Source organism: Podarcis cretensis (assembly GCF_951804945.1).
Source record: "Podarcis cretensis genome assembly, chromosome: 14".
Taxonomy (NCBI): Eukaryota; Metazoa; Chordata; class Lepidosauria; order Squamata; family Lacertidae; genus Podarcis; species Podarcis cretensis.
The window spans coordinates 199,588-219,422 of record NC_137183.1 but is presented as its reverse complement, the minus strand read 5'-3'; the positions used below and the strand labels follow the sequence as shown (position 1 = coordinate 219,422).

The following is a 19,835-nucleotide window of genomic DNA, read 5'->3' as shown; positions in this document are numbered from 1 at the left end:
AAACATTTCACTTCGATTTTGGTTGAATGTGCATTCTAACCCCAAAAACACCTATTTGAAATAAGCCCAATCAGAGCGTTATCATCTTCTTTTTATGTAGATTGAACCCAAGAAACCTTTTTGATTTGGTTGAGGGTGATTCTGATACACACCCAAAACACACCATGCAAATTGAAGTAAGCGCACTCGCAGCTTATTCATCTTCTTTCTACGCATATGGGAGCGAAAAGACGGTCATTTGCTATTTTGGTCTCATTACATACACTTTGTGAACCCAAGAAACTTTTTTGATTTGGTTGAGGGTGATTCTGATACACACCCAGAAAACACCATGCGATTTGAAATAACTCCACTCGCAGCTTATTCGTCTTCTTTCTACGCATATGGTAGCGAGAAGACGGTATTTTGTTATCTTGGTCTCATTACATTCACTTTGTGATTTCTGGGACAATGTGCATTAACACCAAAGAATACTACTTTGAAATAAGCGAAATTCAAATTCTTCTTTCTATGATGGAACCCAAAACAACCTGTTTTACTTTGTTTAGGCTTATGACACTTCGCTTTGCTATTTGTGTGTGAATGGACAACGAAAGAGCAATTTAAGCTTATTCGCCCGCTTTCTATTGAAATCGAACCAAAACACCTATGCTTGATTTGGGCTTGTCAAGGACTCAGCGGGAGCGCAGGGAGGAGAGGAGATGGACAGCGAGGGGGAGCAATCCGAGGGCAGCGTAGGAGAAGATGACAGCAGCCCGATAGATTCCATGAGCCTCTCCAGCGAATCGGAAGATTCACAGAAGGGGGCGCCGATGGGCAGGGCAAGGAGGGACCCAAGGGGGACACCCCAGAAGCAAGGGGCCAGCGGGGACTCCCAGAGCAGCAGTTGGAAATCAGGACCAGCTTCCCCACCAGAGCGTAGTGGGGGGGAGGAGTCCCAGGTATCAGAGCCCACATATGCACCACCAGCGAGAGAAGATGAGTCAGGGTTGGCCACGTTCTTCTAGCCGCACACCAATCGTCAGCGCCTTCTGGACCACTTCTTGAGTGCTCCGTGGTCTCTCCCCCCTTGCGATTTCGTCTTTCACAGCCCCGTTCAGCCCCTCCCAGAACAGGTCCCTGACGGACGCTGAGTCTTTTTCCCATCCCAGCGCATTGACCAATGCAAAAAAGCGGGAATGATATTGCCTTACAGTGGCTCTGCCTTGTTTCAAACCGTGAATCTCTTTTCTAGCGACATCCACATCTATCTCAGATAAAAAACAATCGTCCATTGCCTTAATGAAGGCTTTTGCGTTTTGGAGGGCTGGATCATTATCTCTCCACAGATTGCGCAACCACGCTTTAGCTTCTCCATGGAGATGCGTTAGTATGAAGCCTACTTTCTCCTGCTCATCTCTAAAGTCCTTCTCCAGCAACTTTAGCGCAAAAACTACGTCTGCTCTGAAGTTAGGATATTGCTGCAGACTCCCATCGAAATGCGACACCAGGCTCCCCCCTCTCTTCCCGAGCCCAATCCCCTCTGATTTGGCTCCCGGTGGCCCCTGCTTAGTCAACATTTCCAACCTGGTTTGCAGATCCTTGCAGACAGCATCTGATTCCTCTTCTCTCCTCCTTGCCGCTAGTATTTCTGCGTTAAGTTGTGCCACGGCGTCTTGCAAAGCTGCCAGTCGTTCTTCTGTAGACATCTTGTGCTGCTTTTGTGAGCTCGCGAAGCACCAATCTTCGCCCCTCGCTGCGTCCTCTCACGTTGCGAGGTTCTTTGAAACAGACGGGACTTACTGTCAGAGCTGCCTCCAGGTCCCAGCTCACAGAGGACCAACGCTAGGCTGTAGTTATGTACAAAAGTCTTTATTGAGGTTCAGTTTCCATTTTAAAGCCGCAGCGCGCAGCTCTACGTCTCGACCTTAGACCGGCGAAGTCCCGTCTGAGTCTCCGCCCCTTCCACACCAGTTTAACACTCTCGCTTTGCTCCACCTCTTCCTAAGTTCCTTTCTCCTCTGGGCCCTCCTGCCCGCTAGGGTTTCATCCTTTCTGACGCTGACGCTGATGATTCTTCCCCCTCCTTCCGGCGGGCTTTAGGACCTGGTTCCCTATCCGGGCTACCTTCTGTGCCGCTCGCCTGTACATTTGAAGTTGGCGCGCGCGCCCAGCCTGCAACTTTCCTCTTGACCGTTCCCTCGCTCTCCGATGGAGGCATGGCCAACCCTGACTCATCTTCTCTTGCTGGTGGTGCATATGTGGGCTCTGATACCTGGGACTCCTCCCCCCCACTACGCTCTGGTGGGGAAGCTGGTCCTGATTTCCAACTGCTGCTCTGGGAGTCCCCGCTGGCCCCTTGCTTCTGGGGTGTCCCCCTTGGGTCCCCCCTTGCCCTGCCCATCGGCGCCCCCTTCTGTGAATCTTCCGATTCGCTGGAGAGGCTCATGGAATCTATCGGGCTGCTGTCATCTTCTCCTACGCTGCCCTCGGATTGCTCCCCCTCGCTGTCCATCTCCTCTCCTCCCTGCGCAGAGCCACTGGGGCCCAGAGCCACTGGGGCCCAGCCATATGAGTCAGTGAAGCAGTCCCCAGGAATCTTACAGCCCACAGACCCCCTCCCGCCCAAACCAGTGGTGCAGCTCACCGCAACACTCCAGCTTCCCAATGGGCTCACCATGGAAGTCCCTATTACCATTGACTCTGGTAGCAATGCAGACTTTATAGGAGTGGATTTCATCAAGCAACATAGCATAGCGCTCCTGCCTGCCGCGATGCCCCTGAAAGTAGTGACAGTCGATGGAAGAGAATTTCTGGGGGGACAGGTGGTACAGGAAACGCCGCCAATGGTGATGTGAATTGGAAATCACCATGAAGTCATCAGTTTCAATGTCACCCAACTGTCAGACACGCCCATAGTGTTGGGCATGAGCTGTTTGGACAGGCACAGCCCGGCATTGGCATGGTACCAGCGTAAATTGACCTTCTGCTTCTCCTACTGCGCAGAACATTGCATCATGACTAACCAGGAGGACGAGGGGCAAGAGGATGACCCACAGCTACAACGGGGCATGCTGCAAGCGGTACCCGACAAGTACAAGGCGTTTTTGGAGGTATTCTGCGAGAAGGAAGCGGACAAGCTGCCTCCCCACAGACCCTACGACTGCAAGATTGACCTCCTGCCGGGGGCAACGCTGCCGACCGGAAAACTGTACTCCATGTCTGAAGACGAACTGCAAGAGCTCAGGGAGTTCATAGATCACAATTTGAAGCGGGGATTCATCCGAGAATCCAAAGCAGTGGGGGGCAGTCCTGTGTTCTTTGTGAAGAAAAAAGACACGCCCCAAAAGAGGCTGGTAGTTGATTTCAGAATCTTAAACTCGAAAACCAAGCCCACGGCTTTCCCGATGCCCAAGATCGACGACTTGCTTGCGACGGTGAGGAAGGGACGCATCTTCACCAAGTTGGATCTACCAGGGGCGTACAATCTTATACGCATGCGGGAGGGCGACGAGTGGAAGACGGCCATGTTCACGCCCTTGGGCACCTATGAGTATAGGGTTATGCCCTTCGGTTTACAAAATGGCTCCCACTGCTTCCAAGCCTTCATGCATCACGTGTTAGCGGGGCTCCTCTACAAGAAGTGCGTCTGCTTCCTGGACGACATTCTGATCTTCTCGGAATCGCAGGAGGCTCACGAGAGAGATGTCAAGGAAGTCCTGCAAAGACTACGGGAGCACAGGCTTTACGCCAAACTGTAGAAGTGCCAGTTCGAGCACACCGGCAACGAGATGGAAGCGGAGGAGAGCGACGTCGATGTACCCGTCACGGACTGGCAGCATGCCAGGGGGGAAGAACTGTATCCGGCATGCACTCCCACAGCATTGGAGCACCCGGAACCCACGCCAGAAGAGGGGGAGGGGGGAAGGGGGGGCTTCAATAGGGGGATGGATGTCAGGGACTCAGCGGGAGCACAGGGAGGAGAGGAGATGGAGAGCGAGGGGGAGCAATCCGAGGGCAGCGTAGGAGAAGATGACAGCAGCCCGATAGATTCCATGAGCCTCTCCAGCGAATCGGAAGATTCACAGAAGGGGGCGCCGATGGGCAGGGCAAGGGGGGACCCAAGGGGGACACCCCAGAAGCAAGGGGCCAGCGGGGACTCCCAGAGCAGCAGTTGGAAATCAGGACCAGCTTCCCCACCAGAGCGTAGTGGGGGGGAGGAGTCCCAGGTGTCAGAGCCCACATATGCACCACCAGCGAGAGAAGATGAGTCAGGGTTGGCCACGCCTCCATCGGAGAGCGAGGGAACGGTCAAGAGGAAAGTTGCAGGCTGGGCGCGCGCGCCAACTTCAAATGTACAGGCGAGCGGCACAGAAGGTAGCCCGGATAGGGAACCAGGTCCTAAAGCCCGCCGGAGGGAGGGGGAAGAATCATCAGGGTCAGCGTCAGAGGAGTCCAGAAAGGATGAAACCCTAGCGGGCAGGAGGGCCCAGAGGAGAAAGGAACTTAGGAAGAGGTGGAGCAAAGCGAGAGTGTTAAACTGGTGTGGAAGGGGCGGAGATTCAGACGGGACTTCGCCGGTCTAAGGTCGAGACGTAGAGCTGCGCGCTGCGGCTTTAAAATGGAAACTGAACCTCAATAAAGACTTTTGTACATAACTACAGCCTAGCGTTGGTCCTCTGTGAGCTGGGACCTGGAGGCAGCTCTGACAGGGCTGATAACAAACATTTCACTCTGGGATTTTTGGATGAATGTGCATTCTAACGCCAAAAACACCTATTTGAAATAAGCCCAATCAGAGCGTTATCATCTTCTTTTTTATGTAGATGGAAGCCAAAACACCTTTTTGCTTGATTGGGGGTGATTCTGGTGCAAACCCAAAAAACACGATGCGAATTGAAATAAGACTAATCAAAGCTTATTTGTATTCTTTCTATGCTATGGAAGCGGAAAGATGGTGTTTTATTATTTTGGTCTCATTACATACTTTCAGAGCTGCCTCTAGGTCCCAGCTCACAGAGGACCAACGCCAGGCTGTCGTTATGTACAAAAGTCTTTATTGAGGTTTAGTTTCCATTTCAAAGCTGCAGCGCGCAGCTCTACGTCTTAAAGCCTAGAGCGGCGAAGTACCGTCTGAGTCTCCTCCCCTATGACACCAGTTTAAGATCCTAGCCCGGCTCCACCTTTTACGCTGCTCTCTCCTCCTCTGGGTCCTCCTGCCCGCTGGGGCATTGCCCTTTCTGGACTCTTCCGACGCTGAGTCGCTTAGCTCCTCCCCTTCCCTCCGGCGGGCTTTAGGACCCGGTTCCCAATCCTCATTCTCTGCTGTCCCGCGCTCCTGTACATTTGAACTTGCCTCTCGCGCCAACCCAGTGACCTTCCTCCTGACCGTTACACTACTTCTGTCACTGCTTCCCTCTTCCGGGATACTGGCCGGATCTGACCTCCCCTCCGTTGTCTGACTCTCCGATGGAGGTGTGGTCAGCCCTGCCTTATCTTCTCTCCCTGGTGGGGAATGCACTGGCCCTGATCCTTGGGACTCTCCCCCCCCCACTCTGCTCTGGTGGGGAAGCTGGTCCTGATTTCCAACTACTTCTCTGGGAGTCCCTGCTGCCCCCTTGCTCCTGGAACGTTCCCCTTGGGAACCCCCTACCCCTAGCCACTGGCCCCTTCTGTGAATCTTCCGATTCGCTGGAGAGGCTCATGGAATCCCTCCGTCCACTGTCCTCTTCTCCTACGCTCCCCTCGGATTCTTCCCCTTCGCTCTCCATCTCCTCTCTTCCCTGTGCCTCTGCTCCTGAACCCCTGACTTTATCCTTCTTCTCATTTTTTTTCTTCCTCCTTATAGAGTTCTGTTGTATTAAGAAACCTCGCATCACGGCTTTACTTGCGTCCCAAATTACTCTTTTCCCCACCTCAGTTTTCAGATTTATCTCAAAATAGTATCTCAAAGTTTTTTGGGCTATTTGTAGACCTCTTCATCTCTAAATAGGGTGTCATTCATCCTCCATCTAAAGGAACCAGCTGTTGTTAATTTCATAAGTCCATCAATCTCAAGAAGCCATCAGCCCAGAGATCTTACATCGGAGGCTCTTAAGTCTCTCTCTCATGTCCCCTCTGCCAGCCTTTTTGATAGTCCTTAGTATTGAAAACGGGACGCAGGTGGCGCTGTGGGTTAAAGCCTCAGCGCCTAGGACTTGCCGATTGAAAGGTCGGCGGTTCGAATCCCTGTGGCGGGGTGTGCTCCCGCTGCTCGGTCCCAGCGCCTGCCAACCTAGCAGTTCGAAAGCACCTCCGGGTGCAAGTAGATAAATAGGGACCGCTTACCAGCGGGAAGGTAAACGGCGTTTCCGTGTGCGGCTCTGGCTCGCCAGAGCAGCGATGTCACACTGGCCACGTGACCCGGAAGTGTCTCTGGACAGCGCTGGCCCCTGGCCTCTTGAGTGAGATGGGCGCACAACCCCAGAGTCTGTCAAGACTGGCCCGTATGGGCAGGGGTACCTTTACCTTTACCTTTACCTTAGTATTGAAAACCAAATCTCGGGGAAGTTCCAACCCAGCATCATCCACATTCCTTCCAGCCAAACCTCCGTACTTAGAAGTAAGGCTTATGGGGTATTCCAAATCTTGTTTCATTCTCCTTTCAAATCCAAATGTCCCCAAAGCTCCAACTTCCACCTGAATCAAATTTGTAATCCTAGGGTCATCTGATCTCCACATAAGGAGATCTCTCCATCTTTCACTTTCCAATTCAGGCCAAGCTTCCATCTTCAAAAATTTATTTCCCCTTGTTGCCATCATGTCAGGCCTCAGATTGCAGCTCTCCTTTCACATCTGCAGCGTTACAGCTCCCCCTTTCTTCTCTTCAGAGACAACATAATTCTCCTTCTCAAATTTCCCTGTTTGTTCAGTTGAATAGAATTCCTGTACCGAGTTCTTATCGAGTTCAATGATGTATTCACTCTTTTGTCGAAAGTTGTAACATTTGTAGTCAAAACATCAATTTGACCTTGCAACTTTCCCAAGAGAAAAAATGTCCCATTCAGTTCAAACTGGATTTCCTCTCCAACAGCCATTCTCTGCAATATCCAAAGCTCCCTCTAGGGGAATTTAAGTTTCTTTTTACTCCTTTCAGCGCAGATCCAAAAGTCCAGTTAAATTGTTAAATTGTAACAGTCCTTCCTTCTTTTCAAAAACAAGCTTGTAACAAATGTAGACAACAGATACAAAGTCCTCTTTTTGCGTCTTGACAGCTAGCTTGACAGCTGTCAAATTGTTCTATACTTCATCAGTTTACACCAAAGAAAACGACTTGAAATAAGCGACATCCAAGATTCTTCTTTCAATGTAGATGGAACCCAAAACAACCTGTGTCAGAGCTGCCCAAGGTCCCAGCTCACAAAGGACCAACGCCAGTTCTTGCTATATACAAAAGTCTTTATTAAGGTTCAGTTTCCATTTCAAAGCCGCGGCGCGCAGCTCTACGTCTCAACCCTAGACCGCTGAAGCTCCATCTGAATCTCCTTCCCCTCGACACCAGTTCAAGACCCTAGCCTTGCTCCACCTCCTCCTTTGCTCCTTTCTCCTCTGGGTCCTTCTGCCCGCTGGGGTGTCGCCCTTTCTGGACTCTTCTGATGCTGATTCCCCGGATTCTTCCCCCTGCTTCCGGCGTGCTTTAGGACCTGGCTCCCAATCCGACCTCCCTGCTGCCCCACGCTCCTGTACATTTGAACTTGGCGCGTGCACCCAGCCGGCAACCTTCCTCCTGACCGTTACACTGCTCCTGTCACTGCTTCCCCCTTCGGGGGGGTTAGCTGGGTCTGACTTCCCCTTCGTTCCCTCACTCAGCGATAGAGGCGTGGTCAGCCCTGCCTCATCTTCTCTCCCCACTGGAGTGGAAGCCGGCCCTGACACATGGGACTCTTCCCCCCCGCTACGCCCTGGTGGGGAAGCTGGTCCCGATCTCCAGCTGCTGCTTTGGGAGTCGCCGCTGGCCCCTTGCTTCTGGTGCGTCCTTCCCGGGACCCACCTTGCCCTGGCCATCGGTGCCCCCTTCTGGGAATCTTCCGAATCGCTGGAGAAGCTCATGGAATCTCTTGGCCCACTGTCATACTCCCCTACGCTGCCCTCGGATTGTTCCCCTTCGCTCTCCGCTCCCTCTCTCCCCTGTGCCTCTGCTCCTGAACCCCTGACATCCATCCCCCCCTCAAAGCCCCCCCTTCCCCCCTCCCCGTCTTCAGATGCGGGTTCCGGGTGCTCCAGTGTTGTGGGGGTGAGTGCGGGATACAGTTCTTCCCCTCTGGTGTGCAGCTGGCCGGCTGGGTCCGGCCAGTCCGGAATGGGCTCGTCGACGTCGATCTCCTCTGCTTCCATCTCTCTGCAGCTGTGCTCGAACCCAGGATCCTCCCCCAACACGTCCATGTCCGTCTCCCCCCCGGTCGCCTCGGGGGATGCTGCCTGCCAAGGCCCCTTCAGCAGTTCCCTGCTCCACCCCACCTCCGGTTGATCGTCCCACCAATAAGAGCGGTCTGTAACAGACCCCGAGGATGATCCCTCCGGGGAGCGTGTGTCGGGTGCTGGTTCCTCATCTGACCCCTGGAACGTGCTGGCTGAAAGTGTGGGTGTGAAAAGATATTCGTCGAAATAATCTGCTGGCATAGGTCTGTGTGGGAAGAGTGCATGGAACTCGTCTTTGAGGTAGTGCTCCTCCACCACGTAGTATGGTACCCACCTGTTGGCGCTGGCCGGGGTACCTTCCCTGGCGAGGAGATATTCAACCCCCTCTTCCCCCCATCTCGAGTCCAAAATCTCTGTGACCTCGTTGAGTGGCCCTGCTCCCGGTGACCCCCCCTGTTGGCGATTTGCGGGGTGGGTCTGGTGCATTCCCTGGTGCCTGGAACCTGTGGGGTTCCTTGTAGGGTGTGAGCACTGATCTATGAAAGACCGGGTGCATTCTGGAGCCCTCCGGGAGTGTCAACCGGAAGGCTACCGGATTGATTTGTGCCTCGACTTGGTAAGGCCCTAGCTGTTTGTGTCTGAGCTTCTTCTTAGCTAACGTCCTGGCCGGCACTGCCTGGGCTGCTAACCAGACCCAGTCCCCCACCTGGATGTCTTCCCCAACTCTCCTGTGCCTGTCTGCCTGCACCTTGTATGCTTGCTTTGCTAGTTCTAAATTCCTTCGGAGCTGCTCGTGGACCTCCCGCAATTCCTCTGCCCAAGCCTCTGCTCCCTGTGTGTCCCCCTCCCCCACTTTTTCTAATCCCGGGAAGGTTCTGGGATGCCGTCCATTGTTGGCGAAGAACGGTGTCACCCCCGTGGACACGTGCTTCGTGTTGTTGTAGACAAACTCGGCCAGCGGTAGGTAGTCCATCCAGGTCGCGGGCTGTTGATTCGCGTAGCATCTCAGGTACTGCTGCATGATGGCGTTGACCCTCTCCGCTTGTCCGTTGGTCTGCGGGTGGCGAGCCGACGCTAAGTTGATCTTGACGTTCAGGATGCCCAGCAGCTTCTGCCAAAAGCTCGAGATGAATTGACGACCCCGGTCGGACAGGATGGACCGCGGTAAGCCGTGAACCTTGAAGACGTGGTCTATGAACAGCTTGGCTGTCTGTTCCGCTGTGGCCACCTTCGCACAAGGAATGAAATGCGCCATCTTGGTGAACAGGTCTACGACCACGAGTACCGCTGTTTTGCCTCACGAACTGGGCAAATCTGTGACAAAGTCCAGGGCCACTTTCTCCCACGGTCCGAGCGGCGTCTGTAGCAGTTCCAACAGTCCCGCCGGCGGCCTGTGTACTGGTTTGGCCCTTTGGCATGTGTCACACCTCGTGACGTAATCCGCGACTTCTCCCCTCATCTTGGGCCACCAAAAGTCTCTGGCTACTAAGTCCGCCATCTTGTCCTTGCCGAAATGCCCAGCGCTGGGCGCGTCGTGTAACTGCTGCAGCACTTTCGTGCGGAGGTCGTTTCCCGGCACGTAGAGGGCCCCTTTGCGGATGAGCAGTCTGTCGCGTATCTGGAACTCGTCATCCTTCGCAGTGCCTCTTCGCACCTCCTCCATCTTGGATTGTGCGAACGAATCCACCTGCAGCGCGCGACGTACCGCGTCCAGGTCCACGATAGCTGAAGCACACGCCCACGCCTTCGGTGCGAAAATGTGCTTGGCCGCCACCGGTGCCGCTTCCTTGAGATACTGCGGCTTCCTGGATAGCGCATCCGCCATGACGTTGCTGTCTCCTGGGATGTATTCTATCCTGAAGTCGAAATCCGCAAAGAACTCCGCCCAGCGGATGTGTCTCTGGTTCAGGAACCGCGCCGTGCGCCAGTACACCAGATTCTTATGGTCCGTGCGGACCTGCACCGTGCGTTTGGCTCCGATGAGGAAGTGCTGCCATGCTTTGAAGGCTGCATGAATGGCCAGCAACTCCCTGTCCCAGATGGTGTAGTTCTGTTCCGACTTGCTGAGTTTTCTGGAGTAGAATGCGCACGGCCTCCAGTCCCCTCGCGGATCTTGCTGCAGCAGGACCGCCCCCACCGCTCTGTCCGAGGCGTCCGTCTCAACCCTCATTGGTTTGCTGGGGTTGACGTGTAGCAGCTGTTCTTCGGACGCGAAGAGACGCTTGAGTCTCTAAAAGGACTGCTCCGCCTGGTCCGTCCAGGTGAACTTCTTCTTGGAGCTGAGGGTGTCCGTGATGGCTGCCGTCTCCATCGCGAATCCGTTGATGAACTTGCGATAAAAGTTGGCGTAGCCGACGAACTTCTGGACCTCCTTCCGATGGCGCGGGCTCTTCCAGTCCAACACTGATCGGACCTTGGCGCTGTCCATGGCGAGTCCCTTGTCGGACAGCTTGTAGCCCAGGAAATCCACCTCCGTCATGTCGAACTGGCATTTCTCCAGTTTGGCGTAAAGTCTGTGCTCCCGTAGTCTCTGCAGGACTTCCTTGACGTCTCTCTTGTGAGCCTCCTGCGATTCTGAGAAAATCAGGATGTCGTCTAGGAAGCAGACGCACTTCTTGTAGAGGAGTCCGGCTAGCACATATGCTATATACAAAAGTCTTTATTAAGGTTCAGTTTCCATTTCAAAGCCGCGGCGCGCAGCTCTACGTCTCAACCCTAGACCGCTGAAGCTCCATCTGAATCTCCTCCCCCTCGACACCAGTTCAAGACCCTAGCCTTGCTCCACCTCCTCCTTTGCTCCTTTCTCCTCTGGGTCCTTCTGCCCGCTGGGATGTCGCCCTTTCTGGACTCTTCTGATGCTGATTCCCCGGATTCTTCCCCCTGCTTCCGGCGTGCTTTAGGACCTGGCTCCCAATCCGACCTCCCTGCTGTCCCGCGCTCCTGTACATTTGAACTTGGCGCGCGCGCCCAGCCGGCAACCTTCCTCCTGACCGTTACACTGCTCCTGTCACTGCTTCCCCCTTCGGGGGGGTTAGCTGGGTCTGACTTCCCCTCCGTTCCCTCACTCAGCGATAGAGGCGTGGTCAGCCCTGCCTCATCTTCTCTCCCCACTGGAGTGGAAGCCGGCCCTGACACATGGGACTCTTCCCCCCCGCTACGCCCTGGTGGGGAAGCTGGTCCCGATCTCCAGCTGCTGCTTTGGGAGTCGCCGCTGGCCCCTTGCTTCTGGTGCGTCCTTCCCGGGACCCCCCTTGCCCTGGCCATCGGTGCCCCCTTCTGGGAATCTTCCGAATCGCTGGAGAAGCTCATGGAATCTCTCTCTCTTTTTTTTTTTTTATAAATTTTTTTTATTAATTTCCAATTTTTTAACAGAAACAAAAAACAACAAAAGAAACAGACAAACAAAAAAACCTCATGTTTTCATAACCTTGTTTTCATAACCCTCTTTTCCCGGACTTCCCCATACCTTTCCCTTTTTGCATCCTTAATTTAGTGCCATTATTCAGCAACCTATCTTGCCCAATTAAATATAAGTTTATCCTCTTTCTCTATTCCACCCTTAATTTTAAACCCAATTATCGCTGCAATTCTACGTCTTCTTTTCCCTCAGCATTTTAACACTCCTCAGTTTTATAATAATTCTTAAGATACATCTTAAATTTCTTCCAATCTTCTTCCACAGTCTCTTTCTCTTGGTCGCGGATTCTGCCGGTCATTTCTGCCAGTCCCATAAAGTCAATCACTTTCGCCTGCCATTCCTCCAGCGTGGGTAGCTCTTGTGTCTTCCAATACTTTGCTAGAAGGATCCTTGCTGCCGTAGTAGTGTACAAAAAGAAATTCTTATCCTTCTTCGGCACCAACTGGCCGACCATACCCAAGAGAAATGCCTCTGGTTTCTTGTTAAAGGTGCACTTAAGCACTTTCTTAATTTCATTATAAATCATTTCCCAGAAGGCCTTAATCTTTGGGCAGGTCCACCAGAGGTGGAAAAAGGTACCCTCAGTCTCTTTACATTTCCAGCATTTATTATTGGGCAAATGATAAATCTTCGCAAGCTTGACTGGGGTCATGTACCACCTATAGATCATTTTCATAATGTTTTCTCGTAAGGCATTGCATGCCGTGAATTTAATACCTGTGGTCCATAACTGCTCCCAGTCAGCAAACATAATGTCATGACCTATGTCCTGTGCCCATTTAACCATAGCAGACTTCACTGTCTCATCTATTGTATTCCACTTCAACAGCAAGTTGTACATTCTTGATAAATTCTTAGTATTGGGTTCTAACAATTCTGTTTCCAATTTCGATTTCTCCACCTGGAAACCAATTTTCCTGTCTTGTTTGAAAGCCTCCATTATTTGAAAATAATGGAGCCAATCTCGTACCTTGGACTTTATTTTCTCATAACTTTGTAATTTAAATTCACCACCTTCTTGTTCTAAGATCTCAGAGTATTTCGGCCAATTGGTTGTCATATTAAGTTTCTTTACTTCCTTAGCCTCCATAGGTGAAAGCCACCTGGGAGTTCTGTTTTCCAGTAAATTTTTATACCGTATCCATACATTATATAGTGCTTTCCTGACAATATGATTTAGCTCATGGAATCTCTCGGCCCACTGTCATACTCCCCTACGCTGCCCTCGGATTGTTCCCCTTCGCTCTCCGCTTCCTCTCTCCCCTGTGCCTATGCTCATGAACCCCTGACAACCTGTTTTGCTTGTTTTGGATTATTACACTTCGCTTTGATATTTGTGGGTGAATGAACACCGAATGAACAATCAAAGCTTATTCATCCTCTTTCTTTTGAGATGGAACCAAAACACCTATGCTTAATTTGGGCTGATAACAAACTTCACTCTGCGATTTTTGGGTGAATGTGTATTCTAACTCCAAAAACAACAAGTGGAAATAAGCCCAATCAGAGATTTATCATCTTCTTTTTATGTAGATGGAACCCAAAACTCCTTTTTGTTATTTTGTTTTGTTATTTTAGTCCCATTACACACACTTTGCGATTTCTGGGTCAATGTGCATTAACACCAAAGAAAACGACTTGAAATAAGCGAAATCCAAGATTCTTCTTTCAATGTAGCTGGAACCCCAAACAACCTGTTTTGCTTTGTTTAGGCTTATTACACTTCGCTTTGCTAGCGTTAGGGTTAGGGTTAGGGTTAGGGTTAAGGTTAGGGTTAGGGTGAATGAACACCGAAAGAACAACCCAAGCTTATTTGTCCTCTTTCTATTGAGATGGAACCAATACACCTATGCTTGATTTGGGCTGATAAGAAACATTTCACTCTGCGATTTTTGGGTGAATGTGGCGGAGATGGTGGGACATAGACCAACATCTACCTTTGGGTAGCTCTTCCAGGTGCTGTTGATGAGGAACATGTTCATGTCACCCTCAAGAGGTCAATTCCCACTCAAGGAAGTCCGATGAGTCTGTCCCTCAAGAGCAGCATTCCTGCTGACATGTGCTTGAACAACTTCTTCTAGCGGCAATATAGGTGTTCTATGAATTTGAGAGGGGAACCCCCCCAACCCCAAGAAAATAATAAATGATAGGGTTTTGATTCATAGGGTTATTGTCCAACCCCTTGCAATGCAGGAATCTCAAATAAAGCATCCATTTGGAATATGAAGGGAAAATACAAACTGCAGACGAATTATGGGCAAGCTTATGCAAAACAACCTGGCTACGCTAGGGCTACTAAGAAGTGATGCAGGGTCACTGAGGGCCATTGGTAATGCAAGAGAACTGTCCTTCCCCCCTGCCCAGATGTACAAACAGAGACAGGAGATTTGGAAGGTTACCGGGGTAGCAGAGCATGATGTCATATGTAGAGCTGGGGGCTGAGAACAAAGGAGAGAACCATTTTGGCAGGATGGCTGAAGGGAGGCTGGGAGAGATGCCTTGGTGTGATGGCCTGGGATTCCGATTCAGAGGCTGAACCAGAGGAATCCCAGCCTGCACAGGAGTCCCCGCCTCCAGGGCCGGCTGAATTGGGGCAGGGCCTTGATGCTGAAGCGCCTGCACCTGTGTCGGATCCTCAGGAGCAGGCACCAGGTGATCCCACTCTGGCTCCAGAGGTGGTTGAGGACTCAGTGCCTGCAGGTGAGTCTCCCCCTGGGCCCAGTAACCCTTTAGCCTCTCCTGAACTGCAGAGACTCAGGGCAGAGAGGCGAAGGGAACTGGTTGCTCCCAGGAGGAGTGCTCGCCTTAAGGCCAAGAGAGGCGGGTCTCCTGGAGGCCGGGACCGCCCCTGGCCTCAGAACAGATAAAGGCCAGTCGGCCCGGTCCCAGGTTGTGGGAGCAACGTCATTGTTGAGTTCCTGTTCCTGCTTGGACCCAGACCTGACTCTCCAGTGCTCCTGTCCCCGCCCGGCTTCCCGTTTTGGACCTCGCCCCGCTCCTTGTGGACTGATTCCAGGCTAGTGACCCAGGACCGGACTTCGACTACTCCTACGGTAACCTTCCCCCCGGGATCAGCACACTTGGACTCCATTGCTGCACTGCTGTGGGGAACAAACCCCTCTTGGATGACCACGTTGTTAGATCTGGACTCCTTCCATCCAAATTCAGGTGTAGATATGTCAATATATCATATTTCTTAAAGCTACAACAGGGACTCCCCTGGAATCTTGCCAAACCTCAGCAGAGATTGTGGGTGGCATCCAACCAACAGGTGTTATATAGTTGTATTTATTTTGTGGAAAGATAACAAAGCAGTTCTGGTATGTTTCAGGGACTTTGCTCTCTTAGTTATTAAGCTGGCATTTGGGAATGCTACAGGCAAAGTTTTCCAGGCCCCCATATGCATCAGGCATCTTCCATATAAAAGACTGAGAGCCAGTGTGGTGTAGTGGTTAAGAGCGGTAGTCTCGTAATCTGGGGAACCGGGTTCGCGTCTCCGCTCCTCCACATGCAGCTGCTGCGTGACCTTGGGCCAGTCACACTTCTCTGAAGTCTCTCAGCCCCACTCCCTGCCACCAAGAGCCATCCCTCCCTTCAGACATCTTTTGAAAACTTTAATGTTTAGAGAAGCCTTTGTAACATGAATCTTCTTTCATAGTATTGTAGAGTTGGAAGGGACCCCTAGGGTCATCTAGTTCAATCCCCTGCAATGCAGGAATCTCAACTCTGTTAACTAATTAGCATTTATTGGCATTTTAATGATGTTTTCATGCTGATTTTATTCTCATATATAATAATACATATATACAGTACATATATATGGTTGTAAGAAAATAAATTAACAGCTCATATCAGAATAATCAAAAGCAGTCAATTATTTGGGCTGATTGTACAAAGAGGAAATGTCACTATTACATGGGGCAAACTAGCAGTGTTCTATATAGTTACTTGTTATAGTTACTATACAATAGTCTATAATAATACATTATGATCTTTCCTGTGGTTTAAAACTGTGGCTTTTATTTTAGCAGTATGGGTGATGGTATGTAGAACTCTGGCAGAAATTAATCAGGAACAGTTGCCAGCCACACTTACTTGCAATATGAGACCAGTAATTCAAAGGATTCCTATGCAGGGAGATGGAGTTGGAAAGCAGGATATGGTGGCAAAAAGTTGAGCCTTTGTTTACTAGCAGGAAGAGATTGCATGCAGTGCCCTCATCTAGCTACCGTAGTCTGGCTGACAGATGTCATGGGATAGGCTGGATACCATTTCCTGAGTTCACAAGGCCACATTGCATTTTAGCATGTTCCTAACCATTGAAAAAGTCTTGAAACGGTCAAATCTGCTATGATAAAATGGGCACAAGATATTGGTCATAATATTATGTTCGCTGACTGGGAACGGTTGTGGACCACCGGTTTGAAATTTACGGCATGTAATGCCTTAAGAGAGAATATTATGAAAATGATGTATAGGTGGTACATGACCCCAGTCAAGCTCGCAAAAATCTATCATTTGCCCGATAATAAATGCTGGAAATGTAAAGAGATTGAAGGTACATTCTTTCACCTTTGGTGGACGTGCCCAAGGATCAAGGCTTTCTGGGAGATGATTTATAATGAAATGAAAAAGGTATTTAAATACACTTTCCTAAAGAAACCAGAGGCCTTTCTCCTGGGCATGGTCGGCCAATTGGTGTTAAAGAAGGATAGAACCTTTTTTATGTATGCTACTGCAGCAGCAAGAATACTCATCGCAAAACACTGGAAGACACAAGACCTACCCACCCTGGAAGAATGGCAGATACAAGTAATAGACTATATGGAATTGGCAGAAATGACCGGCAGAATCCGAGATCAAGGAGAAGAGTTGGTGGAAGAAGACTGGAAGAAGTTCAAAGTTTATCTACAAAATCATTGTAAAATCTATGAGTGCTAAGGGCAGTGTAAACGAAATGATGGGGTTCCAGTGATTAGGATAAGGAAGAGTATAAAGGGAAAGATAAAGGATAAAACGAATATGAATGAGCTTGCTGAAAAAACTTTTTAAAGTGGAATACAAGAAGGGAAGGCGGGAGGAAGCAAGGAAAATAAGGTTTTGAAGACTATTAGAATGAACCAGAGTTTTCTTTTAATGTTTCTTTTATTATTATGTTGAATCTTTTTTATGTTTTTTTTCTTATGATTTTTGATATTGTTTGTATTTCTGATGTTTGTTGTTTGTTGTTTCGAAGTTTGTTATATTTTGTGAAACTTAATAAATATCATTAAAAAAAAAAAAAGTCTTGATTTTTACCTCTACCAATTATATATTGAGCTGTTGCAGCTGCTGAGAAGTTGGTTGGCAAGATTCTGTGCCGTGGCAAGTCTCCCTCCAGTCAGTGCACCATGTCTGCAGTGGGGCCCTCATCAGCCAAGAATGGGTGTTGTCCTCAGCTCAGTGCAGCAAGAGGTGGGTATAAGCCTGCTTCACACCCTTTGCACACAATCTGTCTCCCACAGGGAATAAAGTCCATTCTCTGTTGTTGGCTGCTCTGTTCTCATTTGAAATAGGAGGGCAACTTGTGCATTTGACTGCCTGCCCACAAGAATCCTTGAGGGTGAGCAAGGAATCTTTCAACCCAGGCTGAGGCAGAAAAACTCTAGGGAGAACACTATTAACCCACCTGCTCTTCTTCCAGCAGCCCAGACCACATGGAGGTCTGGCTTCGCCTACAAGTCCCTGAGACTCTTCCTAAGGAGAAGCAACAGGTCATTGCTGCTGCCAAGCTGGTCCCTCATAAGCAGTTCAACAACTACACACTGGACTATGACATCATGCTCATCAAGCTTGCACAACCAGCTGTCCTGGGTGAGCTAGTGCAGCCCATTAGTTTGCCCAGCCAATGTGCCATAGCTGGGACCCAGTGCCTGGCTTCAGAATGGATCAGCAGCAACTGTGAGTACAGAGAGGGTGGTGCTGAGAGACTAACCAGGACCAGCAACAACTGTGACAGACTGGAGCAGGGGGCTGCTGGAAGATGGCCCTCTTCGTGGTCTTGGGGGATTGTGGTGGGGACACGCAAGGGGGCACTGAAGTTCCATAGTGATGCATGGGATAAATGACACCATGCAAAAAAGGGAAGGGTAGATGAACGGCAAATGGGAGGGAGGCACCAACAATACATTGTTCTATGATAGATTCATGACAGGTGGCAGTGCCCCCTTGAAGCAGAAAGAGCTCAAGGAGAGAGGGGTGAGGCCTGAGCATAAGAGTCTCCCTCCTGCCTTGCCCCAGGTAGCTGCTCAGGATCAACATATTTTGGGCTTACAGCTGATGGAACAGACAACCTTCTGCAGTGCTCCTACCTTCCAGTCACATCTGATGCCACGTGCAACAATGTCTACCCAGGACGGTTCACTGAATGGATGCTTTGTGCTGGACAGCTGAACAGCAGCCAAGATGCCTGCAAGGTGAGGCTCTTCTCTTTTTACTGGCAAGTCCAGTGATGGGGGGGGGGGCAGACAAGCAGAGGCATACCTTGACTCCCTTGTGATCTTGGCCAGAAGCTGTATCAGTACATGTGAAGCTGGGAGAGACCATGGACCAGAAACTCCAAAAGTTTGCTTTTTGTCACCTTTCATGCTCTGCCTGTGATTTTCTCTATGACCATCAGGACTGCTCTTCTTCCTCTCTCCCTCCCTCTCTTCCTGCAACTCTCACCTGCTGTCTCTATCTTTCTTCTATCCAAGCGCCACTTGGCACTCCACTCACAGTTCCAATAGCACCACTGGCCAACCTGGGAGATGGTCCTGCAGGGCTGATGAGATGGGTGCCTAGAGGAGCCTGCATGCCTTGCCTGGCCTCCCAGATGGGCATGTGTGCTCCTAGCCACTCCAAGCCATAGGTGAGAGGTATGGTTTTGGTGGCCCCCTGAGCCTGTACATTTTGGTGGGAGGTAAGGTTGTATAGGTGTCCCTGACTTTGAGTTCAGTAACATGGTCTAATTATATGTATCCACACACACCATATAGATGAATGCTTCCCTTCAGACTAGAGCTGTCTCCAACCAAATCACTCACAAGCACAAGCATTCTCCATAGGCAGGCTAGTAGCTTACTGGCCAGACATTAACCAGAACTAAACAACAAAGCATAATATATTTGAAAAGTACAATAAAAAGCCATGTGCCAAATCCTCCCCATATCAAAGTTAAATAGCATTTATGTCATTCCCACATTCTTGAGAGGGCCAGAGGGGCTGTAAGCGCAAGCGCACACCCACCCCAACGAAAAGGGAAATTCTCCAACTGCAAGAGCCAACCTCTTGGGACCACTCAGGAGGTACTTGTGGCTGGGGAAAGCCTCACACAGCTCCCTCTCTCCTGCTGCAGGCAGTGCTCCGGGGCCTGAGAGTTCAAATAACGACAGTGAGAAATTGCCATGATTTGATCCTGTCCCCTGGAGAGTCCCAAAGCTGTTGTCTGTGTCTTAGGGAGATGTGGGCAGCCCCCTTGTGTGTGAAGAAGCCCTCCAAGGACTGCTATCCTGGAAGAAAAGCTGCAGTGAAGAGAACTGGTTGGGGCTGTACACCAAGGTCTGCATCTTTGAAGACTGGATCCACTACACAATTGCCAACAACTGAAGAGCAGTAAAGCCAGATTGAGCTCTGACCTAGTATCTTGCTGCTCTGAGAAAGACCCTGTGATCTGGCACCACCAGCAATGCAATGACTATACAGGCCTGGTTACTATGGAAGAGAAGGCTTCTAGGAAGTCCACCCCCCAGTCTGCCCACCACCAGAGGGGTCATGGCTGAGGCAAGGGAGCAGAATCAAATGATTTGCTCCCTCACTCCTCAGCTTCCGGCACACCTCCTGGAATGGCTTGATTTCACATTATGGTAGATGTTGGTTAGGTTTTACCATGTAGGTGAGGGAATATATTAACTATATTTTATTCCTCCACAAACCTGGCCAACAGACAAAACATCAGCTTATTGCTTGTTGTCAGAGCTACCTCCAGGTCCCAGCTCACAGAGGACCAACGCTAGGCTGTAGT

The 19,835-nt window shown here is 50.5% G+C and overlaps 1 protein-coding gene across 1 annotated transcript; it reads left to right on the top strand.

Moving 5' to 3' along the window:
* Window positions 1-15,826: 15,826 nt before the first annotated feature.
* Window positions 15,827-19,448, top strand: LOC307202700 (anionic trypsin-like; the record flags this gene model as incomplete). Its single annotated transcript, XM_079952865.1, has 5 exons — window positions 15,827-15,836; window positions 17,146-17,248; window positions 17,481-17,734; window positions 18,110-18,249; window positions 19,271-19,448. 5 exons carry the CDS (start codon window positions 15,827-15,829, stop codon window positions 19,418-19,420), a joined length of 657 nt encoding a protein of 218 aa, XP_079808991.1. The 3' UTR covers window positions 19,421-19,448.
* Window positions 19,449-19,835: the final 387 nt, after the last annotated feature.